The 20740-nt window shown below is 43.4% G+C and overlaps 1 protein-coding gene across 4 annotated transcripts; it reads left to right on the forward strand.

The window, feature by feature from the left end:
• Positions 1 to 1784: 1784 nt before the first annotated feature.
• On the forward strand, positions 1785 to 18465 carry LOC120746931 (gastrula zinc finger protein XlCGF26.1-like). Of its 4 annotated transcripts, XM_040052494.1 has the most exons (5): positions 1785 to 2255; positions 2543 to 2728; positions 15967 to 16253; positions 16393 to 16452; positions 16526 to 18465. In XM_040052494.1, the coding sequence occupies exon 5, from the start codon at positions 16561 to 16563 to the stop codon at positions 18013 to 18015; it is 1455 nt and encodes a 484-aa protein (XP_039908428.1). In that variant the 5' UTR covers positions 1785 to 2255; positions 2543 to 2728; positions 15967 to 16253; positions 16393 to 16452; positions 16526 to 16560; the 3' UTR covers positions 18016 to 18465. The 4 variants fall into 4 exon arrangements, with proteins under 4 accessions (XP_039908428.1, XP_039908427.1, XP_039908426.1 ...); XM_040052493.1 differs by having other exon boundaries at positions 15967 to 16452; XM_040052492.1 differs by lacking the exons at positions 15967 to 16253; positions 16393 to 16452 and having other exon boundaries at positions 1793 to 2255.
• Positions 18466 to 20740: the final 2275 nt, after the last annotated feature.

Consider the following 20740-nt stretch of genomic DNA (forward strand, 5'->3'; position numbering starts at 1 on the left):
CAGCAAATCCAGCATGTCCAAATTAACACTGTCGGATTTGATTTCAACACTATTAAAGTGTCTATATGGGTCCACACCAGAGAGTGTTAATTTAACTCTTTTTGGAGAGTTGGTACGTTAACTCTGATTTAGTGTTAAACACCAAATCTGTCTGGAGTTGATAATTTAACACTTGGTGTTAAGAGTTTATATATTAACTCTCAAAGAGTATTTTAGTTTAACTACGTAAGAGTTATCTTCTAATTCATTCTAAAAAGCAGGAATTTTACTGTTCTGAACTTCTAGAAATTTCTTTTGGAAATAAACATTTACTAAAAAGATGCAATGGTTTTTGAAAAACATTTATTCTGAACTGTGCACCACAATTTCAAAACATTTTCTGAAAGATGTAACAGTATACATGTTCTCACTTTCATTAGAATTTTGTTTATCAAAAGGTCTGACATGGTAAATGCAAATAACAACATTCTCATCACTTATTTCTTCAATACAATATGCATGTCCTTCATTCATCCCTTTGTGGAACTTCAACGCACTTCTGCTCTCCCCCATATTCCATCTTCACAAGCATATCCTGTGCGGAGATTGAATAAAAATTAGTTTACACTAATTAATGGCACAAATAATCCAGTAAACAATTGCAGCACAGTAAAAAAAAAAAGGAATCCTCTTTGAGCCATTACTTGTGTAAAGTATTTTCCCAAAAGACAAGGACACAGGCAACAGGTAATACTGAACTAAATGTAAAACCTCAACCTTTTTAATTTTTACCTAAACCGTGTGCACAAAACTCTGGAGGGATCTATGCTAATGTAGAACCCAGTCAGGACGCCTGCTACTGCTGTTTGCTCGCTTTTTGTTTTTTTTATGGGCGATCGTTTTCAGGCTTCAAGTAGCACCATTATACCAACATTTCACATTCTAGACATTGTTTTAGGTGTATTTGACCAAAGGTTTGACTGAAAATTCACATGCAAGCTTTTTTTCAAGGCTGTGGTATTTGCCCGCAAACAATACCTTTCAGCTAGCTAAAACAGAATATTATGCTATCACCAAGCAACATGGCTAATGCCTTTCACACAGCTTTGTCTCAACTCCAAAGAGCCACAGAAGTAAAAGCTCATAATAATAATTGAAACAATCTTTGAAAAAAATGACTTACCAAGCATGGCAAACAACTCAAATATGTAGAGCAAAATGTTCTGAAACGGCTTCACTTCAGCTTCGATTGGAGCCGTGCTGGGGGCGGAGTCTGTGAATTTACTCTGTTGGTGTCATAGCCCCTCTAGGAGTTCAGAGTTAAGAGGTCAAGAGTTAATGTTTCCATTGTAACACCTCCAGATTTGACAGCGAAACACTCATTTTTAACACTCGATTTTAACTACTATCATTTTACACCTCAGAGTTACATTAAAAGAATGTGACTCTGATTAGAGTAAAATTAACTCTACTTTTGCAAGAAGACCATTAACACCAAAACATTTAACACTTTTGAATTTGCTGTGTAGGATATGTAGTGTTGTTTATTTATATTGTGGTACTAATCATTCGTGATATTTAGTACTGTGTGCATACTTTATTAGAAGAGATGAGATAAAAAAAATCTCTTCCTTGCTGGTTCCATCGAACAATAAATGCTCAAGTAACTATGTAACACGTACGTAATCTGTTCAACAACACTGATGGGGAAATCAGCTGTGTTTTGCTGCCCATTTTATTTAGAATAAATTTATTGAACTTGAGGGGGTAGGGACAAATAAGTAAATACTTCTGCCTACTCCTTTTCAAACAAATAATGGAATGATATTTTGTAATGATCGTGAAGGCACATGTTTGAAATGTTTGAAATAAAAATGAACTGAACTGAACTGAATCTGGCGCGAAAACTCGCCGAGATTACCCGACACAGGTATCGAAGCTTCGACACACAGGACACATCACTAATTATCAGGCTTTATTCCAGTTTTTAAAAGAGAGTAAACATTTGGGGAGGGTTTGAGGGTCGACACTCCATACCAGTTGGTGGCGGTAACGCACCATTTTATTGTTTGCAAACCGCCAATAGAATTTAAGAAGAAGAAGCAGAAGAAGAAGAAGAAGCAGGGGAGAAGACGAAGACGAAGGGGTGTGCATACTGTGCTCTTTGCTGTGTCTTTCCGCCGTTTAAAAAAAATGGGCACTTTTTGAAGAACCCGCATCAAGGTATTGTAGAGAAGCGTCGTGTTAAATCTAATTGATGAACGGCTTTTTGTCAGGTATGTATCGCAGCTGCGAAGACGAACGTACGTTCTCCTGCTAGCTTACAGCTGGTAGGAAGGTGCGTTCAGTGTCTCTTTGTAATTTTAAGTTTCCATGTCAAACGAGATGAAACAGTTATTTCTGGATGCGCACTTATTTGCTGAGATTAACAATGTGTTTTTGTAAACCACGTGATGATTTAAGTCATTTAATCTTTACAGAACATGTGAGCGAGGCTAATAAAGCAATATTTTTATGTTTAGTAAACTGACGTTTCTAAATGTAACTGCTTTTATTTTATCAGTTCTGACAAGGACAGCTGAGTGATGTTGTTGGTGAGCTTGGATTAAATCATCTCTAAACAAAGAACTTGTCCTCGTGGTGACTGACTTGGGAAGTGGAGGTCAGTGAGCCCATTGTCTCTGCTGGTCCGACTCCAACTACAAAGCCGGCCCGCTCGCCCCCTCCTGAGTCTGAGAGGAGATCCAGAGTAAGTCAGTTATAACTACACTGGTTGCTTAACTTCATCATTTTCTACAGGGTCTCTCTCTCTTAGCTCACTTTGGTTTGATTTCTGCCTTCTGTTTAGCCTCTCTGTTTGTCTGCCTCAGGAACTTAATGTTTTATCATTTGAGTTAAACTCTCTGTTTCCCTTCATATGAAGGTGATGTCTGTGGAGTGATCATGACTTCATTAAAAATCCTCTGTTTTCCTTTTCCACTTCTCTTTCATATTCTTTCTGTTCTTGTGTAAGCTGCTAACTCTTGTGATGGACATTTCTTTATTTTATGTGTTGATCATATGTTTTGACAATATCACTTTAGTAATATCTATAGTACATTTTGTGCGACTTTGTTCTACATATAGGAAAACATCAAATATGTTATTCCACACACAGATGGGTATTGTGAGTGAGTTGGACTGACACTCCCAGGCACCATGAGACATCAGGCAGATAGTGAGACTCCTTATCTCCAGGGAGGAGGTGTTGAGATGAAAATATTTGAAGTGCCTCAATTCTATGCTGTATATTAACTAAAATGCCATATAACCATATAGTGCAGTATTAAGTGGACATGGCCATGAAAAATAAAGGCATTAGACTACGTGTCCTTGGGGGGTAGAATGCTGTAGACTCTCACCCACGCTTGCCTGTGAAAAAGTAGATAACAGGGGACCATCTTCTAGTGGAGATGCATTATAACTCACCTATTGGCGACTGTCAAGCCTTTGAGTTGCCGAGCAGCTGAATAGGGGAATAATGTTGACGCGCCTGCAGTTCAAAACGTATGTCAAAGTTCCAGATTGCAAGCTTCTTTATTTGTTATCAAATCCTTAAAATCCGTAGAAAAACAGTGATCAAAAAACATTCTAAGCTTGAGCGGTCAGCAAAAGTCGACTTCTCCCATCACCCACTCATTCACAAAAATTCCCTCGGGATGTGAACAGGTGATATAGCAATCACTATTACTATTACCGGCACCACGTGACCCAAAGCTACGCCTATCCATAACATTCCGGCCCCTAATTATTACATTCTTACAGTAATAATTACACATCCAACACCATAACTCACAACACACACTTCATCACATCACAGACACACTTCATCACATCACAGACACCCAGTGAGACAACGTAACATACTCAAAAGTCCACCAAAGTTATTTTCTCATTTCTTTTCTTCTGTCTGCACACGGTCAGTCATTCATAGGCCAGAGGTTACCAGCACTTAGCCTAAATATAGTCAGTCTGTGATGTACATCTCATAACATTAAAGTCAATTCAAAGTTAGTTATGTCACTCTGTGTCAAAAATGTCATCGTCATGGGTCAGAGGCCTCCTGAAGAAGGCATATCTTTGTGACGGGTCTGCACACATGGCTGGTTTGAGGTCTTAATCCAGACCTGACGCACAAGCCCCTTTTCATCTGGTGCAGCTCCGGTGACTCTCCCAATGATCCATGAACCACAAGGTGCAGAATCATCCACTATAAGGACCACATCTCCAGGAACAAAGTTGCATTTAATCCTTCCCCATTTCTGGCACTGCTGAAGTTGTGGCAAGTACTCTTTAGTCCATCTGTTCCAAAACAGGTCAGATATATATTGAACTTGCCTCCATCGTTTACGTGCGTAGAACAGGCGGAACAGGCCAGGTGGTAAAGACGGGTTGGACTTGAGAAGAAGGAGATGGTTTGGTGTTAATGCTTCCAAATAATTTGGATCAGTGGATTCCAGCGTAATGGGTCTACTGTTGAGGATTGACTCCACTTCACAAAGAGCAGTTTGGAGCCCTTCCTCGTCCAATGTCTTGAACCTCAAAATCCAACCCATCACCCTGATGAGACGAGTCCAGTATGAGGCACGATGGATTAAAAGGGTCAGAGGATGATCATCATCGTGTGCTTGTAAGACCTCGATGGCAGCAGACACCTTAACTTCAGGATCTTCATGTGGAAGTTCTTGCAAGTTTTCTGGGTTCACAGGCCAATTGTTCTCTGGCTGTTTAAGAAATGCAGGACCAGATATCCATTCAGTGTCACGTAAAAAGGTCTCTGCCTTCATACCTCTGGAGGCAAGGTCCGCAGGGTTATGTGTGGTGTTCACATACCTCCATTGGGAGGCACTAGAAGCCTTGAGGATTTCTGACACTCTGTTCGCCACAAAAACATGGAACCTGGAAGTCTCATTGTTTATATATTTCAACACTGCGGTGCTGTCCGTCCAAAAGACAGTTTAGGAGAGGTAGTCTCAACTCCCTCCTCCACATTCTATCCATGCAAACTGCTACCACTGCTGCCGTCAATTCCATGCGAGGGATTGTGACTGGTTTTAAAGGTGCCACCCTGGATTTTCCCATTATGAAGGAACTGTGCATCTGTGAGCGACTGTTGTACAGCAACAGGTAGGTAACGGCCCCATAGCCCTTCTCACTCACTCGCATCTGCAAAGTGGTGCAACTGAGCAGTGGTCGTCTGTCCAAAATCAGAAGGTTTTAAACATCGTCCCGTGCTGATGTTGTTCAACAGATGCAATTCTTCTACCCAGCTTTTCCACTCTTGAGCAACTGCTGATGGTATAGCATCATCCCATCCTATCCCCCTCTGGCACAGATCTTGAAGGATTCTCTTGGCTGTGAAGATAACAGGAGCAAGGAACCCCAGAGGGTCATAGAAGGAGCTTACTGTGGATAGGATCGCTCTCCCAGTCAATGGTCTGTTTGGGATGGATATGCAGAACTTATATGCATCTGACTGCAGGCACCACTTCACTCCCAATGCCCGCTCAATAGGTAAAAGGTCACAATCCAGGTCTAGGTCCTTAACTTCATTTGCTCTTTCCTCCTCAGGTATAACTGCCAAAACGCTGCGGCTATTGCTGATCCACTTTGTTAAGTGGAAACCACCCTTGGTGCAAATGTCTCTGAGGTCTGAGTAAAGATTGATGGCTTCTTCTTCAGAGCATATTGAAGCAAGGCAGTCATCCACATAAAAACTATACAGAATGGTGTCAGTCACCTGCTGGCTGAAGTATGCTTTGTTGTCCTCTGCGCATTTCCGCAGGGCGTAGTTAGCACAGCTCAGAGAGGACGTTGCCCCAAACAAATGAACACCCATCCTGTACTCCTGCATGCTCTGATTGAAATCACCACCGGGCCACCAAAGAAACCTCAAAAGGTCAGCATCTTCCTCTGGCACATGCACCTGGTGAAACATAGCCTCGATGTCAGACATCAAAACAATAGGCTCTTTTCTGAACCTCGTCAGTACGCCAACCAAACAGTTTGTTAAGTCAGGACCACTCAGGAGCTGCGCATTAAGAGAGACACCCTGGAATGATGCTGCACAGTCAAAGACGACCCGCATCTTCCCCTTGGTAGGATGGTAAACCCCATGGTGAGGGATATACCAAAGCTTCCAATCACTGCGCTCTAATTCTGCGACTGGCACTCTCTTTGCATATCCTTTAGATATGAGATCTGTCATGAAGGCAGTGTAGTCTTTGTGAAAGTCTTTATCTCTGATTAACCTTTTCTTCAAACCTAAGGCTCGTTGCTCAGTGATTGCACGGTTGTCAGGCATTCTTATGTCTCGGTCTTTCAGTGGCAGGGCAATGCTGTAGTGCCAATCCCCCAAAGTCACCGACTTGCTGGCCAATTCCAGGAACTTCAAGTCTTCCTTTGACAGCCCCATCTGTTCATCATCGCTGCTCTCTGGAAAGTCCATCTTGAACTGCTGTTTCCATAGCTTGTCCAGGTTGACAGCAGAAACTCTGTTGGCAGTAACTGTTGCCAAACATCCTGGCCTTCCACAGCATTCTCGATTAAGTGGCCCATTCACTGTCCAGCCAAGCACAGTCCTAATGGCAAAAGGTCCATCACCTACACTCCGGATGACCTCCAAAGGTTCTAGAGCTCTGGGCATATTCATGCCAATCAAAAGCTCCACATTGGCCTTAATTTCTGGCAAATGAACATGCTTCAAATGTGGCCAGTCATCCAGGTCCTGTTGATTTGGGATGTTACCAATATCTACAGGCATTTTATGCTGAGTGAAGAGGTTAGGCATATCACAGTACATGTCACTGTCCAATCCAGCAACTTCAAGTTCAGGTACAATGAAACTGTCCACCACTTTCTCCTGTTCCATGGTGCGCAGGAGAATCTTTGTCCTCCTCCCAGAAAAATTCAGCTTGTCCATAAGACCCACTGTACAAAAGGATGCTGAACTCCCTTGGTCCAGAAAGGCATACGTTTCCACTATTCTTTGACCTCTCTTTGATTTTACTTTAACTGGCACAATGGCAAGCTTACAGTCCTGTTCACCGGCCCCAGTAAGACCACTAGTCTGGATCGTAACAGGAATGTTATCTGCCTCATTATTAGGTTTGACTTCATTCTTCTCTTTGTGGTGGATATGGAGTATACTTGCATGTCAGAGACCACAGATTTTACATGAAAGGCGTTTTCTGCATTCTTTGTTTATGTGCCCAGTATACAAACAGCCAAAACAGATGCTATTCTTTTTAAGAAAAGAAATCTTCTTATTATGAGGTTTCTTATCAAGCAGAGCACATGACTCCAGTGTGTGTCTGCCTTTGCAGAAAAAAACAAGCCTTCACAGTGCTGTCTCTCAACATCAGAGACTGTTGTGGCAAAGCTACTTCCTTTAGCTCTTAGATGTGGAGAACGTTTCCCTCCATTGCTGCCCTTGGCTGTTAGATGTGTTGCTGGAATGTCACATAGATTTCCAAAGACAGGATCTGTTGCAATTTTAACTTTACGCTCAAGGAAGGAAACAATGTCAATGAATGCGGCTCTGCGATGTTGCCTCTCCTGAATGTCACATGGTACTGTTCGCCATTTGTCTTTTAACTTATATGGCAGTCTTCTAATCACAGCAAGCATATTGGCAGGTGTATTTAATTCAGAGAGATCATTAATCTCTTCCATTGCATTGCAGCATCCACGTAAGAACAAACAATATGCCTGAAGAGCTTTTCCATCTTCCGATCTAATCAGTGACCATGAGTGAACTTTGTTCAAACAAGCAGATGCAATCACATGTCCATTCCCAAAGTGCTCATACAGCAGAGTCTTTGCCTTTACATATCCAGCACTTCCAGACATATGTTGACAGCTTTTAACAAGTTCATTGGGCTGCCCCTTGGTGTACTTTGCAAGATAATGCAGGCAGTCGCCAGCATCGCCAGTCTTTGCTTCTATGACCTGTTCAAACGAGCGCATAAAAGCCTGAAAATGTAAAGGGTCACCATCAAAGGTTTGAATCTCCATTTTGGGCAGTGAAGAAAGACTTTGCTGATGGACCAACATACAAGTTAATTCATTTTGTTTTTCCATAATGGACAACAGATTTTCATTGGCTACTGGATGAGCAGCTTGTGGCTTAGGCAAAGGTGGAATTGATCCAAAAGCGTCAGAAGGCCCATAAGAGCTGGTGCAGGCCTTTCCTTTTTCATATTCTGTTGCACTGTTTTTACTTGAAGCTCTGCATTCCCAGTGATTGCATTTCCTTTTGTAAGCGTCTGTGGAACAAAAGTCTCTGCATCCGCATTAAGAATTTCAAGGCCGTTTTCCCTTTGTTTTAAAATATGATTCCATTCCATTAGATTTCCGTGAAGTGACGCTCCGCATAGTGGATCCAGTTCTTAGCACGTTCACCTTTGCAACAGTTGCAGCTATATCTGCTTCAAGCTGAAGTTGTTCTTTCTCCTCAGTTCCTCTTGTTCTTCAAGAGAGTGTTTTTCTTTCAGCACATGTTGATGTGCGAGCAAGGCGGCCATTTCAGCTTCTGCCCTGAGACGTGCAGATGAAGTAGATGATACTCTTGAGCTTGACCTACTGCCTTTATTTGACACACTGTCGGATGGCGACACGTCATCATTAACATCATTCTGGGGATTAAGAGATGATTGAGGTTCTTTTCAGAATAGAATAGAATAGCCTTTATTGTCATTATACAGAGTACAACAAAATTGGAGTGCCACTCCCTTGGTGCAAGTTTCAATAATAAATATAAATGTAAAATATAAAAAGTACGAAAAAAAAAACAATCGTAAGTACTCAAACAATAGTATGTACAATATATACAGGATAGCAGCATTAATATAATGACAGCATGAATAGCAGCATAATATAATGACAGTGACTGTATGGAATAGCTAAGGTTCAATTGTTTTTGTGCTTATTTACTACGGTGATAGCTCTGGGAAAGAAGCTATCCCTGAATCTGTTTGTCCTGGTTTTATGTGACCTGTACCGTCGGCCTGACGGTAGTAGTTCAAACAGTTGGTTGCTGGGGTGAGAGTGGTCCTTGATGATATTGCCAGCTCTGCTGAGGTACCGAGAGTTTGCAGTGACCTCCAGGCTGGGCAGAGAGCAGCCAGTGATCTTCTGGGCTGTGTTGATGACCCTCTGCAGTACTTTCCTGTCCGCAGCTGAGCATCCTGCATACCATGATGTTATGCCGTACGTTAGGACGCTCTCTATGGTGGCTCTGTAAAATGTCACCAGCAGCCTCTCCTCCAGGTTGTTCCTCCTGAGCACTTTCAGATAGTGGAGACGCTGCTGGGCCTTTTTAACCACCGCTGTGGTATTTGCAGTCCAGGAGAGGTCATCAGAGATGTGCACGCCCAGAAACCTCATGGAGTGTACCCTCTCCACACAGTTCCCGTGGATGTAGAGTGGGGCCGGGTCTGCTCTGTCCTTCCTGAAGTCCAAGATAAGTTCTTTAGTTTTCGTGGTGTTCAGTTGGAGGTTGTTAACTGAACACCACTTAGTCATTCTGTTGACCTCATCTCTGTAGTCCGACTCATCCCCCCTTGAGATGAGTCCAAGCACAGTGGTGTCATCCGCGAACTTTATGATGGTGTTTGAGAGATGGGTAGGGGAGCAGTCGGATGTGTAGAGCATAAACAAGAGGGGACTCAAAACACATCCTTGTGGAGACCCGGTGCTGAGTGTGATGGTGCTGGTGGGGGCCGAGTCTGACAGACTGTGGTCTATTTGTCAGGAAGTCCTTGATCCAGAGGCAGATGGGGGTGGAGAGTCCCAGGTGAGACAGTTTCTGGACCAGGATCTCCGGGATGATATGATTGAATGCTGAGCTGAAGTCCAGGAAGAGCATTCTCACATAGCTTCCTCGGTGCTCCAGGTGACTCAGCGCAGTGTGGAGCGCTATGGTGATAGCGTCCTCGGTGGATCGATTTGTCCTCTAGGCAAATTGGTGGGGGTCCAGAGTGGGAGGCAGACCGGCCCTGATGTGCTGACAGACCAGTCTCTCAAAGCACTTCATCACTACAGGCGTAAGTGTAAGAGGCCTGTAGTCATTTGGGCTGGCCACAGCTGTCTTCTTGGCGATGGGGATGATGGTGGAGGTTTTGAGGCAGGGCGGGATGGTGTTTGATGACAAGGAAAGGTTGAAGATTTTAGTGAAGACTCCGGTCAGTTCGTCAGCACATGCTCTGAGAACCTTTCCATGTATTCCATCAGGACCTGCCGCCTTCCTGGGATTCACTGACCTTAGAACACACCTCACTTGATGCTCCCTGAGTGTTAGTGTGCCAGTGCTGGGGGCGGGTGGAAGTGGTGTGGCAGCTGGGGGCCTGGTCGTCTCAAAGCGGGCGAAGAAACGGTTTAGATCCTCAGCCAGCGAGGCATCAGTCCTAGATGTCGCTTGGTTATTGCTTCTGTAGTTGGTAATGTGATTGATCCCCTGCCACATTTTTCTGGGGTCGTTGTCAGCAAAGTGATCTTCAATCCTCCTCCTATAGGCAGCCTTAGCTTTTCTGATTCCTCTACTCCTGTCTGCCCTGGCCGCCCTATATGCAGCCCTGTCCCCTGACTTGAAGGCAGTGTTGCGGCTTTTTAGGAGGGATTGCACTTTGCTATTCATCCAGGGTTTTTGATTTGGAAACACCCTGACCCTTTTGTTGACGGTGACATTGTCAACACAGTTCCTGATGTACGAGAGTACAGTGTCCGTGTACTCCTGGAGGTTGTGGCTGGAGAATAAATCCCATACAGTTGTTGAGAAGCAGTCCTGCAGTTGAGAAAGGGCTCCTTCAGGCCAGGTTTTTATTGTCTTTGTCTGGGGCTTTATTTTTCTCAGCAGGGGGGTGTAGGTGGGGGTGAGGGACATGCAGAGGTGGTCAGATCCAGCCAGGTGGGGGAGGGGTGTCGCTCTGAAAGCATGCCTGATGTTTGAATAGAGATTGAAAATGTGACGTCATTCAGGGGTAAAACCGTAAAGAATTCTGGGAACTCGTGGCAAGAGGTACTAGCGCACGCAGGCTTTCAATTGAAATCGGTTATACAGCGATAAAAAGAAACACAAAAAATGGCAAGAAGCTGTTGTATTATTAACTGCAATAGCCGGTCGCATGACAGCCACGGGAAGCCGACGGGTAAAGAGATCGGTTGTTATCGGATTACGTCGTTGAAGAGAAATTGTTCGAGCCATGTTTCCGAAGTAACAAAGAGGCGACTGGATTGCAGCCATTCAAAGACCAAATATAACGTCCCAGAACACTCCAGCTCACAGGTTAGTCTGCTCCAAGCATTTCCACAAAGGTCAGTCTGCTGTTGTAGTTAATGCGTCATTTTTCTTAACATAATTAGTGATATAGGTTACAAGCAAGTCTGGCGCTGAACAGAAATTATCGCGCTATGCTCCTTTGTTTATTGTGCATAAATAGTGAATTGTCCTGACACAATATTGCGTTTCGCTTCTGTTATTACCATGGTACATTGACAAAAACATATACTTTTATTCACAGGATAAAACAGTTGTTTTGTATCACTAATTGCCCAGTACGATTACAGCATACAATATTTGTCACTGCTACATTTCTGTGATGCGTACCAGAAATTATTTCCACTACTAATTAATTATTGTTGAGCTCAAAGGTCCTATTAATAAACGGTTAACGAATGTGTATTTATGAAGACGATTTGTAAGACTGGTAAACTTATGATACGTACGATGGTCTTTCGTTCTACACGGTGCATTTCAAGGTCCTGCACCCATCCGTCGGTAAACTGTACCTGGGCTTGTTGCAGTGACCTGAAGTTACCGTATTTTCACGACCATAAGGCGCACTTAAAAGTCTTAGATTTTCTTCAAAAAGTGCGGCGCGCCCTATAGCGCGGTGCGCCCTATGTGTTGTAAGGAGGACGTAGTAGAGAACACCATGAGAACGTTAAAGGGTGAAGTGTGGGCGTTGATCGTATATACCGGGACAATCGCACATACCTGTATAAAAGAACAGGTATGTGCATTATGCAGGACATCGTTGTTTTAACAACCCTGAAAATGGCAAAGAGACACGCTTACGAAGCACAGTTTAAACTGAAGGCAATCAGCTACGCGGAGGAACATGGAAAGCGAGCAGCGGCGAGAGAATTTAAGATTAACGAATCGATGGTTCGCAAATGGAGGAAGCTGGAAAACAAGCTCCGGCAGGTCAAGAAAACGCAGCTGAGTTTCCGCGGACATAAGGCGAGGTGGCCCGAGTTGGAGGAAAGACTCGAGCGGTGGATCATCGAGCAAAGAGCGAGCGGGAGAAGCGTTTCGACGGTCACCATTCGGCTAAAAGCAGTTTCACTAGCTGAAGAGATGAACATTGAACATTTCCAAGGAGGTCCGTCTTGGTGCTTTCGTTTTATGAAACGGTGCCATTTTTCCATCCGGACCAGGACTACGGTAGCGCAGCAACTTCCAGCGGATTATAAGGAAAAGCTGGCCATCTTCCGCTCCTACTGCAGCAAACACATCGGCGACAAAAACATCCAGCCCAGCCACATCACAAACATGGACGAGGTCCCGCTCACTTTCGACATCCCGGTGAGTCACACTGTGGAGAAGAAGGGGACCAGCACGGTAGCGATACGCACAACGGGGTATGAAAAGTCTTCTTTTACTGTTGTGCTTGGCTGCCATGCTAATGGACAGAAAGTGCCGCCTATGGTGATTTTTAAGCGAAAGACTTTGCCTAAAGAGAAGTTTCCAGCAGGAATCATCATTAAGGCAAATGAAAAGGGCTGGATGGATGAGGAAATGATGAAAGACTGGCTGAGGGAGGTGTATGTAAGGAGACCAGGTGGTTTTTTTCCACGCAGTTTCACTAAGAGTGGAAGGCAGCGCCGGGCGAGTTACGCCACAATTTGCCAATGGATTGTAGATGCTTGGGCTAACATGTCTGCTGGCACTGTTGTTCGAGCTTTCGCAAAAGCCGGCATCGTTTCCGAGGAGCCGCACGGCACGGAAAGTGACTCTGACAGTGAAGACAGTGAACCTGGCATGTTTGATGGAGATTTAGTGCAGCTGTTCAATTCAGACACAGAGGATGAGGACTTCGATGGGTTTGATTGATGATAAAAATGTGAGTACCAAACTTTGTTTTGCTCCTGCTTTATTTTTAAATACGCACACTTGTATGCTTGTGTGTTGTTGATGATGACGATTACTGGTAATAAAAATGTGAGTAAGGTACCGAATTCAGGTTTGCTCCCGCTTTATTTTTAAATACGCATACGGTACTTGTATGCGCCCTATGTTCCAGTGCGCCTTATGTGTGTGTTAAATACAGTAAGGGCACACATAACTGAGACTGCGCCTTTTAGCACAGTGCGCCTTATGGTCGTGAAAATACGGTACTAAACTTCACGAGTGTATGCACTCACTCCAAGAACCGTATAATTATAAATATGAGCGTGGTGAAAGTTGGGCAGCATGCTAACGTATTTTGTCCCTCTGTGTGCTCGTAAGGGTCTAACCCTTTCACTGGTTTGATTTTTTTCCTCGTATCTTTTCTTTGACTTTTCATCAAGTCTGTCTTTGTACGGACCGGGATTGTTCTCCTTCGTTTTGTACATACCTTTTTGGGGGGCAAAGAAAAAGCAAGAATTTATTGGAACCGAAGAATGAACGTTTTGCGGTGCTGCAAATGCTTGCATTTAATGCGGTACTTGGATTGTTTTGCCACGAGTTCCCGGCATGCAATGCGCGAAAGTCACGTGGTCTGTCAATCTCTATAGACATGGTCCAAAGTGGGTTCTCCTCTGGTAGCAAAGTCCACAAACTGGGCAAATTTAGGAAGCACAGTCTTTAGGCACGCTTTGTTAAAGTCGCCGGCGACAATAAAAACCCCATCGGGGTGGGCAAGCTGTTGTTTGTTTATGGTGTTGAGCAAGAGGCTGAGAGCCGTGCTAACGTTAGCATCCGGCGGTATATAAACAGCTATCACAATGACTACTCTAAACTCCCTCGGGATGTAAAAAGGTCTGTACGAGACTGCCAGAACCTCCAAATCAGGAGAGCAGTGTGTGTGAATGATCCTGCTGTTACAACACCACTCGTTATGCATGTAAACACATAGCCCCCCTCCTCTGCTTTTACCTGAGTTGCTGTTTCTGTCATGCCGGTGTAGCGTGCGGCCTGCTAACTCGACTGCAGCGTCGGGAATCAGCGGGTGAAGCCACGTCTCCGTAATAAGAATAATGCTGCAGTTACGTGCAAAGCTCGTGGTGGCTATCTGTAGCTCCAATTCGTCCAATTTGTGGGTGATGGATCTGGCGTTCGATAGGAAAAGGCTCGGAAGTGCTGGCCGGTGTGGATGTTTGCGTAGCCTAGCGTCTGAGCCCGACCGGCATCCCCTCTTCTTTCTTTCCCTCCGTCGCCTTCTACGCTTGCTGGGCGGGCAGACCATCCACGGTGACCCCGGCGGTCTCGCTATCTCCTCCAGGATGTTTTGTGTTCGCTGATAGTCGCCAGAAACAGACAAACTATATTTAAAACCTAGGTCAATTAGGTTCTGGCGACTGTAAGAGATGGCGGTGTTGCAAACATTAAAAAATATCCACATTAAAAGTAAAAATGAGCACCAAACTGGAGAGCTGCACCCGTGCGCGCCGCCATCTTGATTTTCCAATGTGTTCTCGCACCTCCACTTCTCCTCCCAGGGAAGTTTCCTGTGACTGTGCTTTGTCAGATGATGGCCTCCCCGAACGTTTCAGAAAGCCATATCTTAACATCCTCCATAAACCCTTTATTGTATTTAGCGATGCTTGAGAACCATGTATTTTGTTTATCTTTCTCATCAAATGAGATTAGAGAAAGTAAAGATTCATGCAATGCACTGGCATCCTTAAACAGGTGTGTTAACTCATCAAACTGTTTTTTTGACTTGTGAATGATTTTTATCACCTTTCATTAGCTCTTTAAGTGCCATAATAACACTTTTTATTTTGTTTACATGCCTTTTCCGATCTGTTTGGATGGTTTCAATTTTGTTTGCAAGAGCTTTCTCAGTGAGGGAAATTAATCTTTTATCCTTTTCAGTTTTTCCAACAACAGATGCAGCCTGCGATCCAGTCATTTTAAGCATTCAACATAAGCAGCATGCCAAAATCCAAAACAAAGGCAACAGCGATTCCTTCAAACTCAGTTGAATGCCTGCAGAGCCACAGCACACACACACACCAAATCCAACAGCAAACGTAGCGGTGGGCATGTCACAAAAACATCTTCGTATGGTCAGAATCCAAACTGCATTCAAACAAACAACACGCAGCACAATAACACAGTTTACATACCACTGTCGTCTTCTCCTTATCTGTCAGACTAGCCGATTTTATGGGTGTAGTGGCGATGGCGTGTGGGCTCGCGTCGGCATTTATTCAGCGCTGATTGCGGGAGGCTCCATTGCCGTCGCACGTTTTTGCTGACAAATATTGGCGACTGTCAAGCCTTTGAGTTGCCGAGCAGCTGAATAGGGGAATAATGTTGACGCGCCCGCAGTTCAAAACGCATGTCAAAGTTCCAGATTAAAAACTTCTTTGTTTGTTATCAAATCCTTAAAATCTGTAGAAAAACAGTGATCAAAAAAACATTCTAAGCTTGAGCGGTCAGCAATGGTCGACTTCCTCCATCACCCACTCATTCACAAAAATTCCCTCGGGATGTGAACAGGTGATATAGCAATCACTATTACTATTACCGGCACCACGTGACCCAAAGCTACGCCTATCCACAACATCACCTGTGCATTATAATAAAAGGTTGTGGAGTATACCAGGCCCAAGCGCACACACACACGCAGATCCGTATTGCCAAGGACCACATTTATTGATATTTACACAGCAGACAATATGACGCACAGACTGACAGCTCTCGATCCCAGCTGATGTGTCTCTCTTTTCCCTTAGCGCTCCTCCACTCCTCTCCGCCTCACTATATAAAAGGAAGGAAAACCACCATCAGTCCAAAATCGCCATCAGCTGTTCTTACCAGCACCGCCCCGTCGAGCTCACTGCACCACTCCTCCCCTGCAGCCGCGCCCCGGACCACACCTCCGCCACAAAGGTGTTGATTGCAGCTGACATTGTCTGCAGACTTTGATAACTGTGTCACCCTCGTGGTTAATCAGAGGGAAATCTGAGTCAGTGTGGATTTGGTTGTACAGCTCTCACACATACAACCTGAACTGCACATTGTAAGTGTGATGTTTTTCAAATTTGAACAAAGTAAAAACTAAAAAACTTTGAAGTCACACAAGCCAAAATTTTATTCACAATCTTGAACTTTTACTACTTTTATCCCCAAAATGAGCTCACTTCGAATGTTTACCACAGCATAGCGTCCCCAGGCACCTGAGACGTTTGGAAGATGGTGAAACTGTTTATCTTTGTGAGGTAAGAGGGGGCACTTGTGGATGAGCTGAAGGTATAGACCTGATGTCACTGTTTGGGTTCTTTGTCATTACAGGAGAAAGAAGTGAAAGCAGGCCGAAACCTCAGCACATGGATGACATCAACCAAAAACATCCAGCACCAGAAAGTAAAGATGAGCCAGCGGCGATCCCTGTGGAAAAGACTTTTCCTGCTATGAAGCAGCCCAGAAGACGCAAGCGCGCCAACGGGGAGGAGAGAAGCTTGAGCTGTGACCAGTGTGGAAAGACCTTTACTCTGATTGGTAGCTTAAAATCACATCAGCTGATCCACACCGGTGTGAAACCATTCAGCTGTGATCAGTGTGGAAAGACCTTTACTCATAGATGCAGCTTAGAAAGACATCAGCTGATCCACACCGGTGTGAAACCATTCAGCTGTGATCAGTGTGGAAAGTCTTTTACTCAGATTTCTAACTTGAAATCACATCAGCTGATCCACACGGGGGTGAAATCATTCAGCTGTGATCAATGTGGGAAGACCTTTACTCATAGATCCAGCTTAAAAACACATCAGGTCGTCCACACGAAATTTAAAGCTTTCAGCTGTGATCAGTGTGGAAAGTCTTTTACTCAGATTGGTCACTTAAAAGCACATCAGCTGATCCACACAGGGGTGAAACCATTCAGCTGTGATCAATGTGGGAAGACCTTTATTCATAGATGGAGCTTAAAATTACATCAGGTCATCCACACTGAAGTTAAAGCTTTCAACTGTGATCTGTGTGGAAAGTCTTTTAATCAGATTGGTCACTTAAAATCACATCAGCTGATCCACACAGGGGTGAAACCATTCAGCTGTGATCAATGTGGGAAGACCTTTACTCATAGATGCAGCTTAGAAAGACATCAGCTGATCCACACCGGTGTGAAACCATTCAGCTGTGATCAGTGTGGAAAGTCTTTTACTCTAAAAACTCACTTTAACAGACATTATATGATCCATGTTGGAGGTAAATCATTTGTCTGTGATCAGTGTGGAAAGTCTTTTACTGCGATTGATAGGTTAAAAATGCATCAGCGCATCCACTCTGGAGTTAAATCATTTGTATGTGGTGACTGTGGAAAGGCTTTTCTTCAGATTGAAAGGTTAAAATTGCATCAGCGCATCCACTCTGGTACTAAACAATTTGTATGTGGTGACTGTGGAAAGTCTTTTACTCACATGACTGGCTTAAAATCACATCAGCGCACCCACTCTGGAGTTAAATCATTTGTATGTGGTGACTGTGGAAAGGCTTTTACTCGTATGACTAGCTTAAAATCACATCAGCGCACCCACTCTGGAGTTAAATCATTTGTATGTGATCAGTGTGGAAAGTCTTTCATCCATTACAAAAGTCTATTGAGCCATCAAAAGACCCACAAAGTGTCCTCCTGTGAGAAAAGTGGCAGACCAATGGGACATTACCCTGACAGGGTTCATTTGAACACAGTGGGAGAAACAGGGGATCTGAACAAAAGTTCTTCTGGATGCTGCGTCAAACTTAAAAAGCTTGAGATCAGGCTTCACAGAATTCAGCTTTAATTTCCTGAGAAAGTCAGAGCTTCACTGTCTTTGTAGATCTAGTGAAAACATGAAAGGGTGCAAAAAGAGGCACTGTGGTACTGCATGATGAAGTCAGAAGTGACAGAGAAGTATGTGAGCGTGGTTCAGGACATGTATGTGTGGTAGCAGTGACTACCACACATACTTGGGTTGAAGGTGGGGGCAGGATTACATCAATTCTGAGCCCCTTCTTCCTTTTTCAAAGAGAGGGCAATACTCAGGAAAGGATGATGACAATAGAGCTGCAAGACAGGATGGAAAGAAAAAGAGTTTAAGAGAAGATCATGAATGTTGTGAAGCGATCGAGCCGCGATTACAAAATCTTAGCTTATGGAGTTAGTTATCCCAACACAAGTTTAGCAAGTTAAACTTCACTGGCTGTGTCCACAAACAGCATGCAGAGCCAACATTACTCCCATCATCTGATCACAAGAAAAGCAAAATGTCAGAAGAGTTCACCTTCTGGGTCAAACTGTCAGACCTGTTACTGTTTATTTGGCTGTTCATCGTGAGGTAATTATCAGTGTCAGTGCTGTGCCACTTCTGTTGTAACTCACAGGAAATGTGTTTTAAATGGGCTCTATTGTCTTACAATATTCTGTGAGTCTGTTTTGCTCCAGAAGGACACAACCATTCCTGCAATTTTTAATGTTACAGTAAAAAAAGTAAATTCATAAATTTGTGTCATTTTAAAGAATGGGTAAGAATATATTTAATGTTTTCAGTGGTCTGTTTTCTTACAGGATGTGAGTGTGTTTTGCTCCATGAAGACACAAACCTTCATTTTTTTTGTTATGTTGCAGTAAAAATATTTTTATTGTAAGTCATATATTTTTGTCATTTTATCCAGGCAGGATGTAAAAGATTAACTGAATCCTATGAAAAATAAAATGTAGAAAGATGTGACGTATCTTTCCGTCTTTTTCTGAATAATTACACACTGCTTAAAATTAATTGTAGTATAATTATTTGTTTATTTCTTCCTCTGTAAGAAACTGACTTGCTGTCCCTTTGTTCCCGTGTACCTAAGTAATTGTGGGTAATATCTTGATGCATGCTCAATCATCCAGGTAAGGAAATCCCAGAAGTTGATTCTGTTCATCTGGACGTAGCGTTTTCAGTGGGACAAACGTTTCGTAACTCATCCCAGAGACTTCTTCAGTCTCAGCTGACTGCAGGTTTCTCCAATCTTATAAACACTTGCATAATTTTTGCATAATGAATGAACAATGGGCTGTGAGGTCAGTTCCTTGATCATTAGTATGCAAAGTGTCATGAACACTGATCACTAAATCCACTATTGGAGTGTACATTGTCCGCTCCATTTCTAGCTGAATGCATCACATTTACTTCTTCACATTTTGTACCAGAAAACTTACCAGCCTTTAGAAGACAGTGGTCCCGAACCAGAAATGGTAAAGTCGCTGTGTATAAGAGCAAGAATATTTTATAGGGTCTGACAATATAAATGGTACTTGATTAAATATTAGCAGCAGTACTAAGTAGCAGCCTGACCATTGATTCAGATTGAATACATAATTTTCTCTGGGAGCAGGCCCGTCGTCTGGAACATGCTTTATATTTACAGCATGGAGGGCATCCGAGTGGGTCTTTATAAATTGCTTGCAAGTAGTCTTAAGATGACACTTTGCAGATCCCAGTGCCAACACTTCTCATAAGCCTTCACCCTTATGTACTTCTGCTCTGTGCTCACTTGACTGAAGTTGTTTCAGATAGTGGTCCGTCTTGGTAGTGATGGTGAGATGAAGCCTTGTGATGAACTGAAGCTTTCCATCCAACTGGTCGACTCATGGTTCGAAGCATTGTGATGATTCATTTGGAATTCATGACGACGTTTATGTGAAGCGTAGTTTGAATCTTTGTTTGCTGCTGGTTCGGTCAATATTGTTTGGAGAGAGATCAAACAGCTTTAGAATCGGTGCAAAAAGGGCGTAAACACAAAGCGCGGACCCGCCGAAACATCAGAATCAGCGAGCTGTCGGCTTTCAGTCCCGACCGTGTCCATGTCCACGTACGAGCCGTCGTCTGAGAAAGGCGACATCTCACTGCTTCTGATCCGTCGGAGGCTCTGTGCTTTGTGTTTACGTCTTTGTGCAGAATCCGTGTTCCTGCTCTCATTTACTGCTTTAGCTGTTTGGTGGTTGTTGAAATTTTGTGAGGTTTAACCTGAGATTCTGGCATTTCGGGCAAAATACATTTATATAAAAAAAATTGATTCGGGATTTTAATGAATCGATATGACGTTATCAAAGAATCTATTTTAATCGATCATCAAAGCCCACCCCTAGTAACTGTGTAATCATGCTTATGTACATCTGGATAATGACACAAACTAGTGTGTGGCGCTTCACTTTTTAAAAAACTAAAAGACAGAAATCAGATTATAGGATCTGTAGTGTTGTTTATTTATATTATGGTTCTTATCATTCGTGATATTTATTACTGTGTGCATACTTTATTAGAAGAGATGAGATTTAAAAAAAATCTCTTCCTTCTTCCAATCAGCTGTGTTTTGCTGCCCATTTTATTTCGAATCTGGCGCGAACCGGCGAGCCAGTTACTGAATCAGTCACTGCATACGTAATCAAAGCGAGCCTCGATACGCGCTTCACAAAAACTCGCCGAGATTACCCGACACAGGTAGTGATGGTAAATTTGATACTTTTTACTGAATCGAGTTTTA

The sequence above is a fragment of the Simochromis diagramma genome, unplaced genomic scaffold (genome assembly GCF_900408965.1).
Source record: "Simochromis diagramma unplaced genomic scaffold, fSimDia1.1 OVJJ01000606.1, whole genome shotgun sequence".
Taxonomy (NCBI): domain Eukaryota; kingdom Metazoa; phylum Chordata; class Actinopteri; order Cichliformes; family Cichlidae; genus Simochromis; species Simochromis diagramma.

Coding starts and splice junctions, on each gene's coding strand:
- LOC120746931 (XM_040052493.1), top strand. CDS start 16,561: ATGGATGACATCAACCAAAAACATCCAGCACCAGAAAGTAAAGATGAG.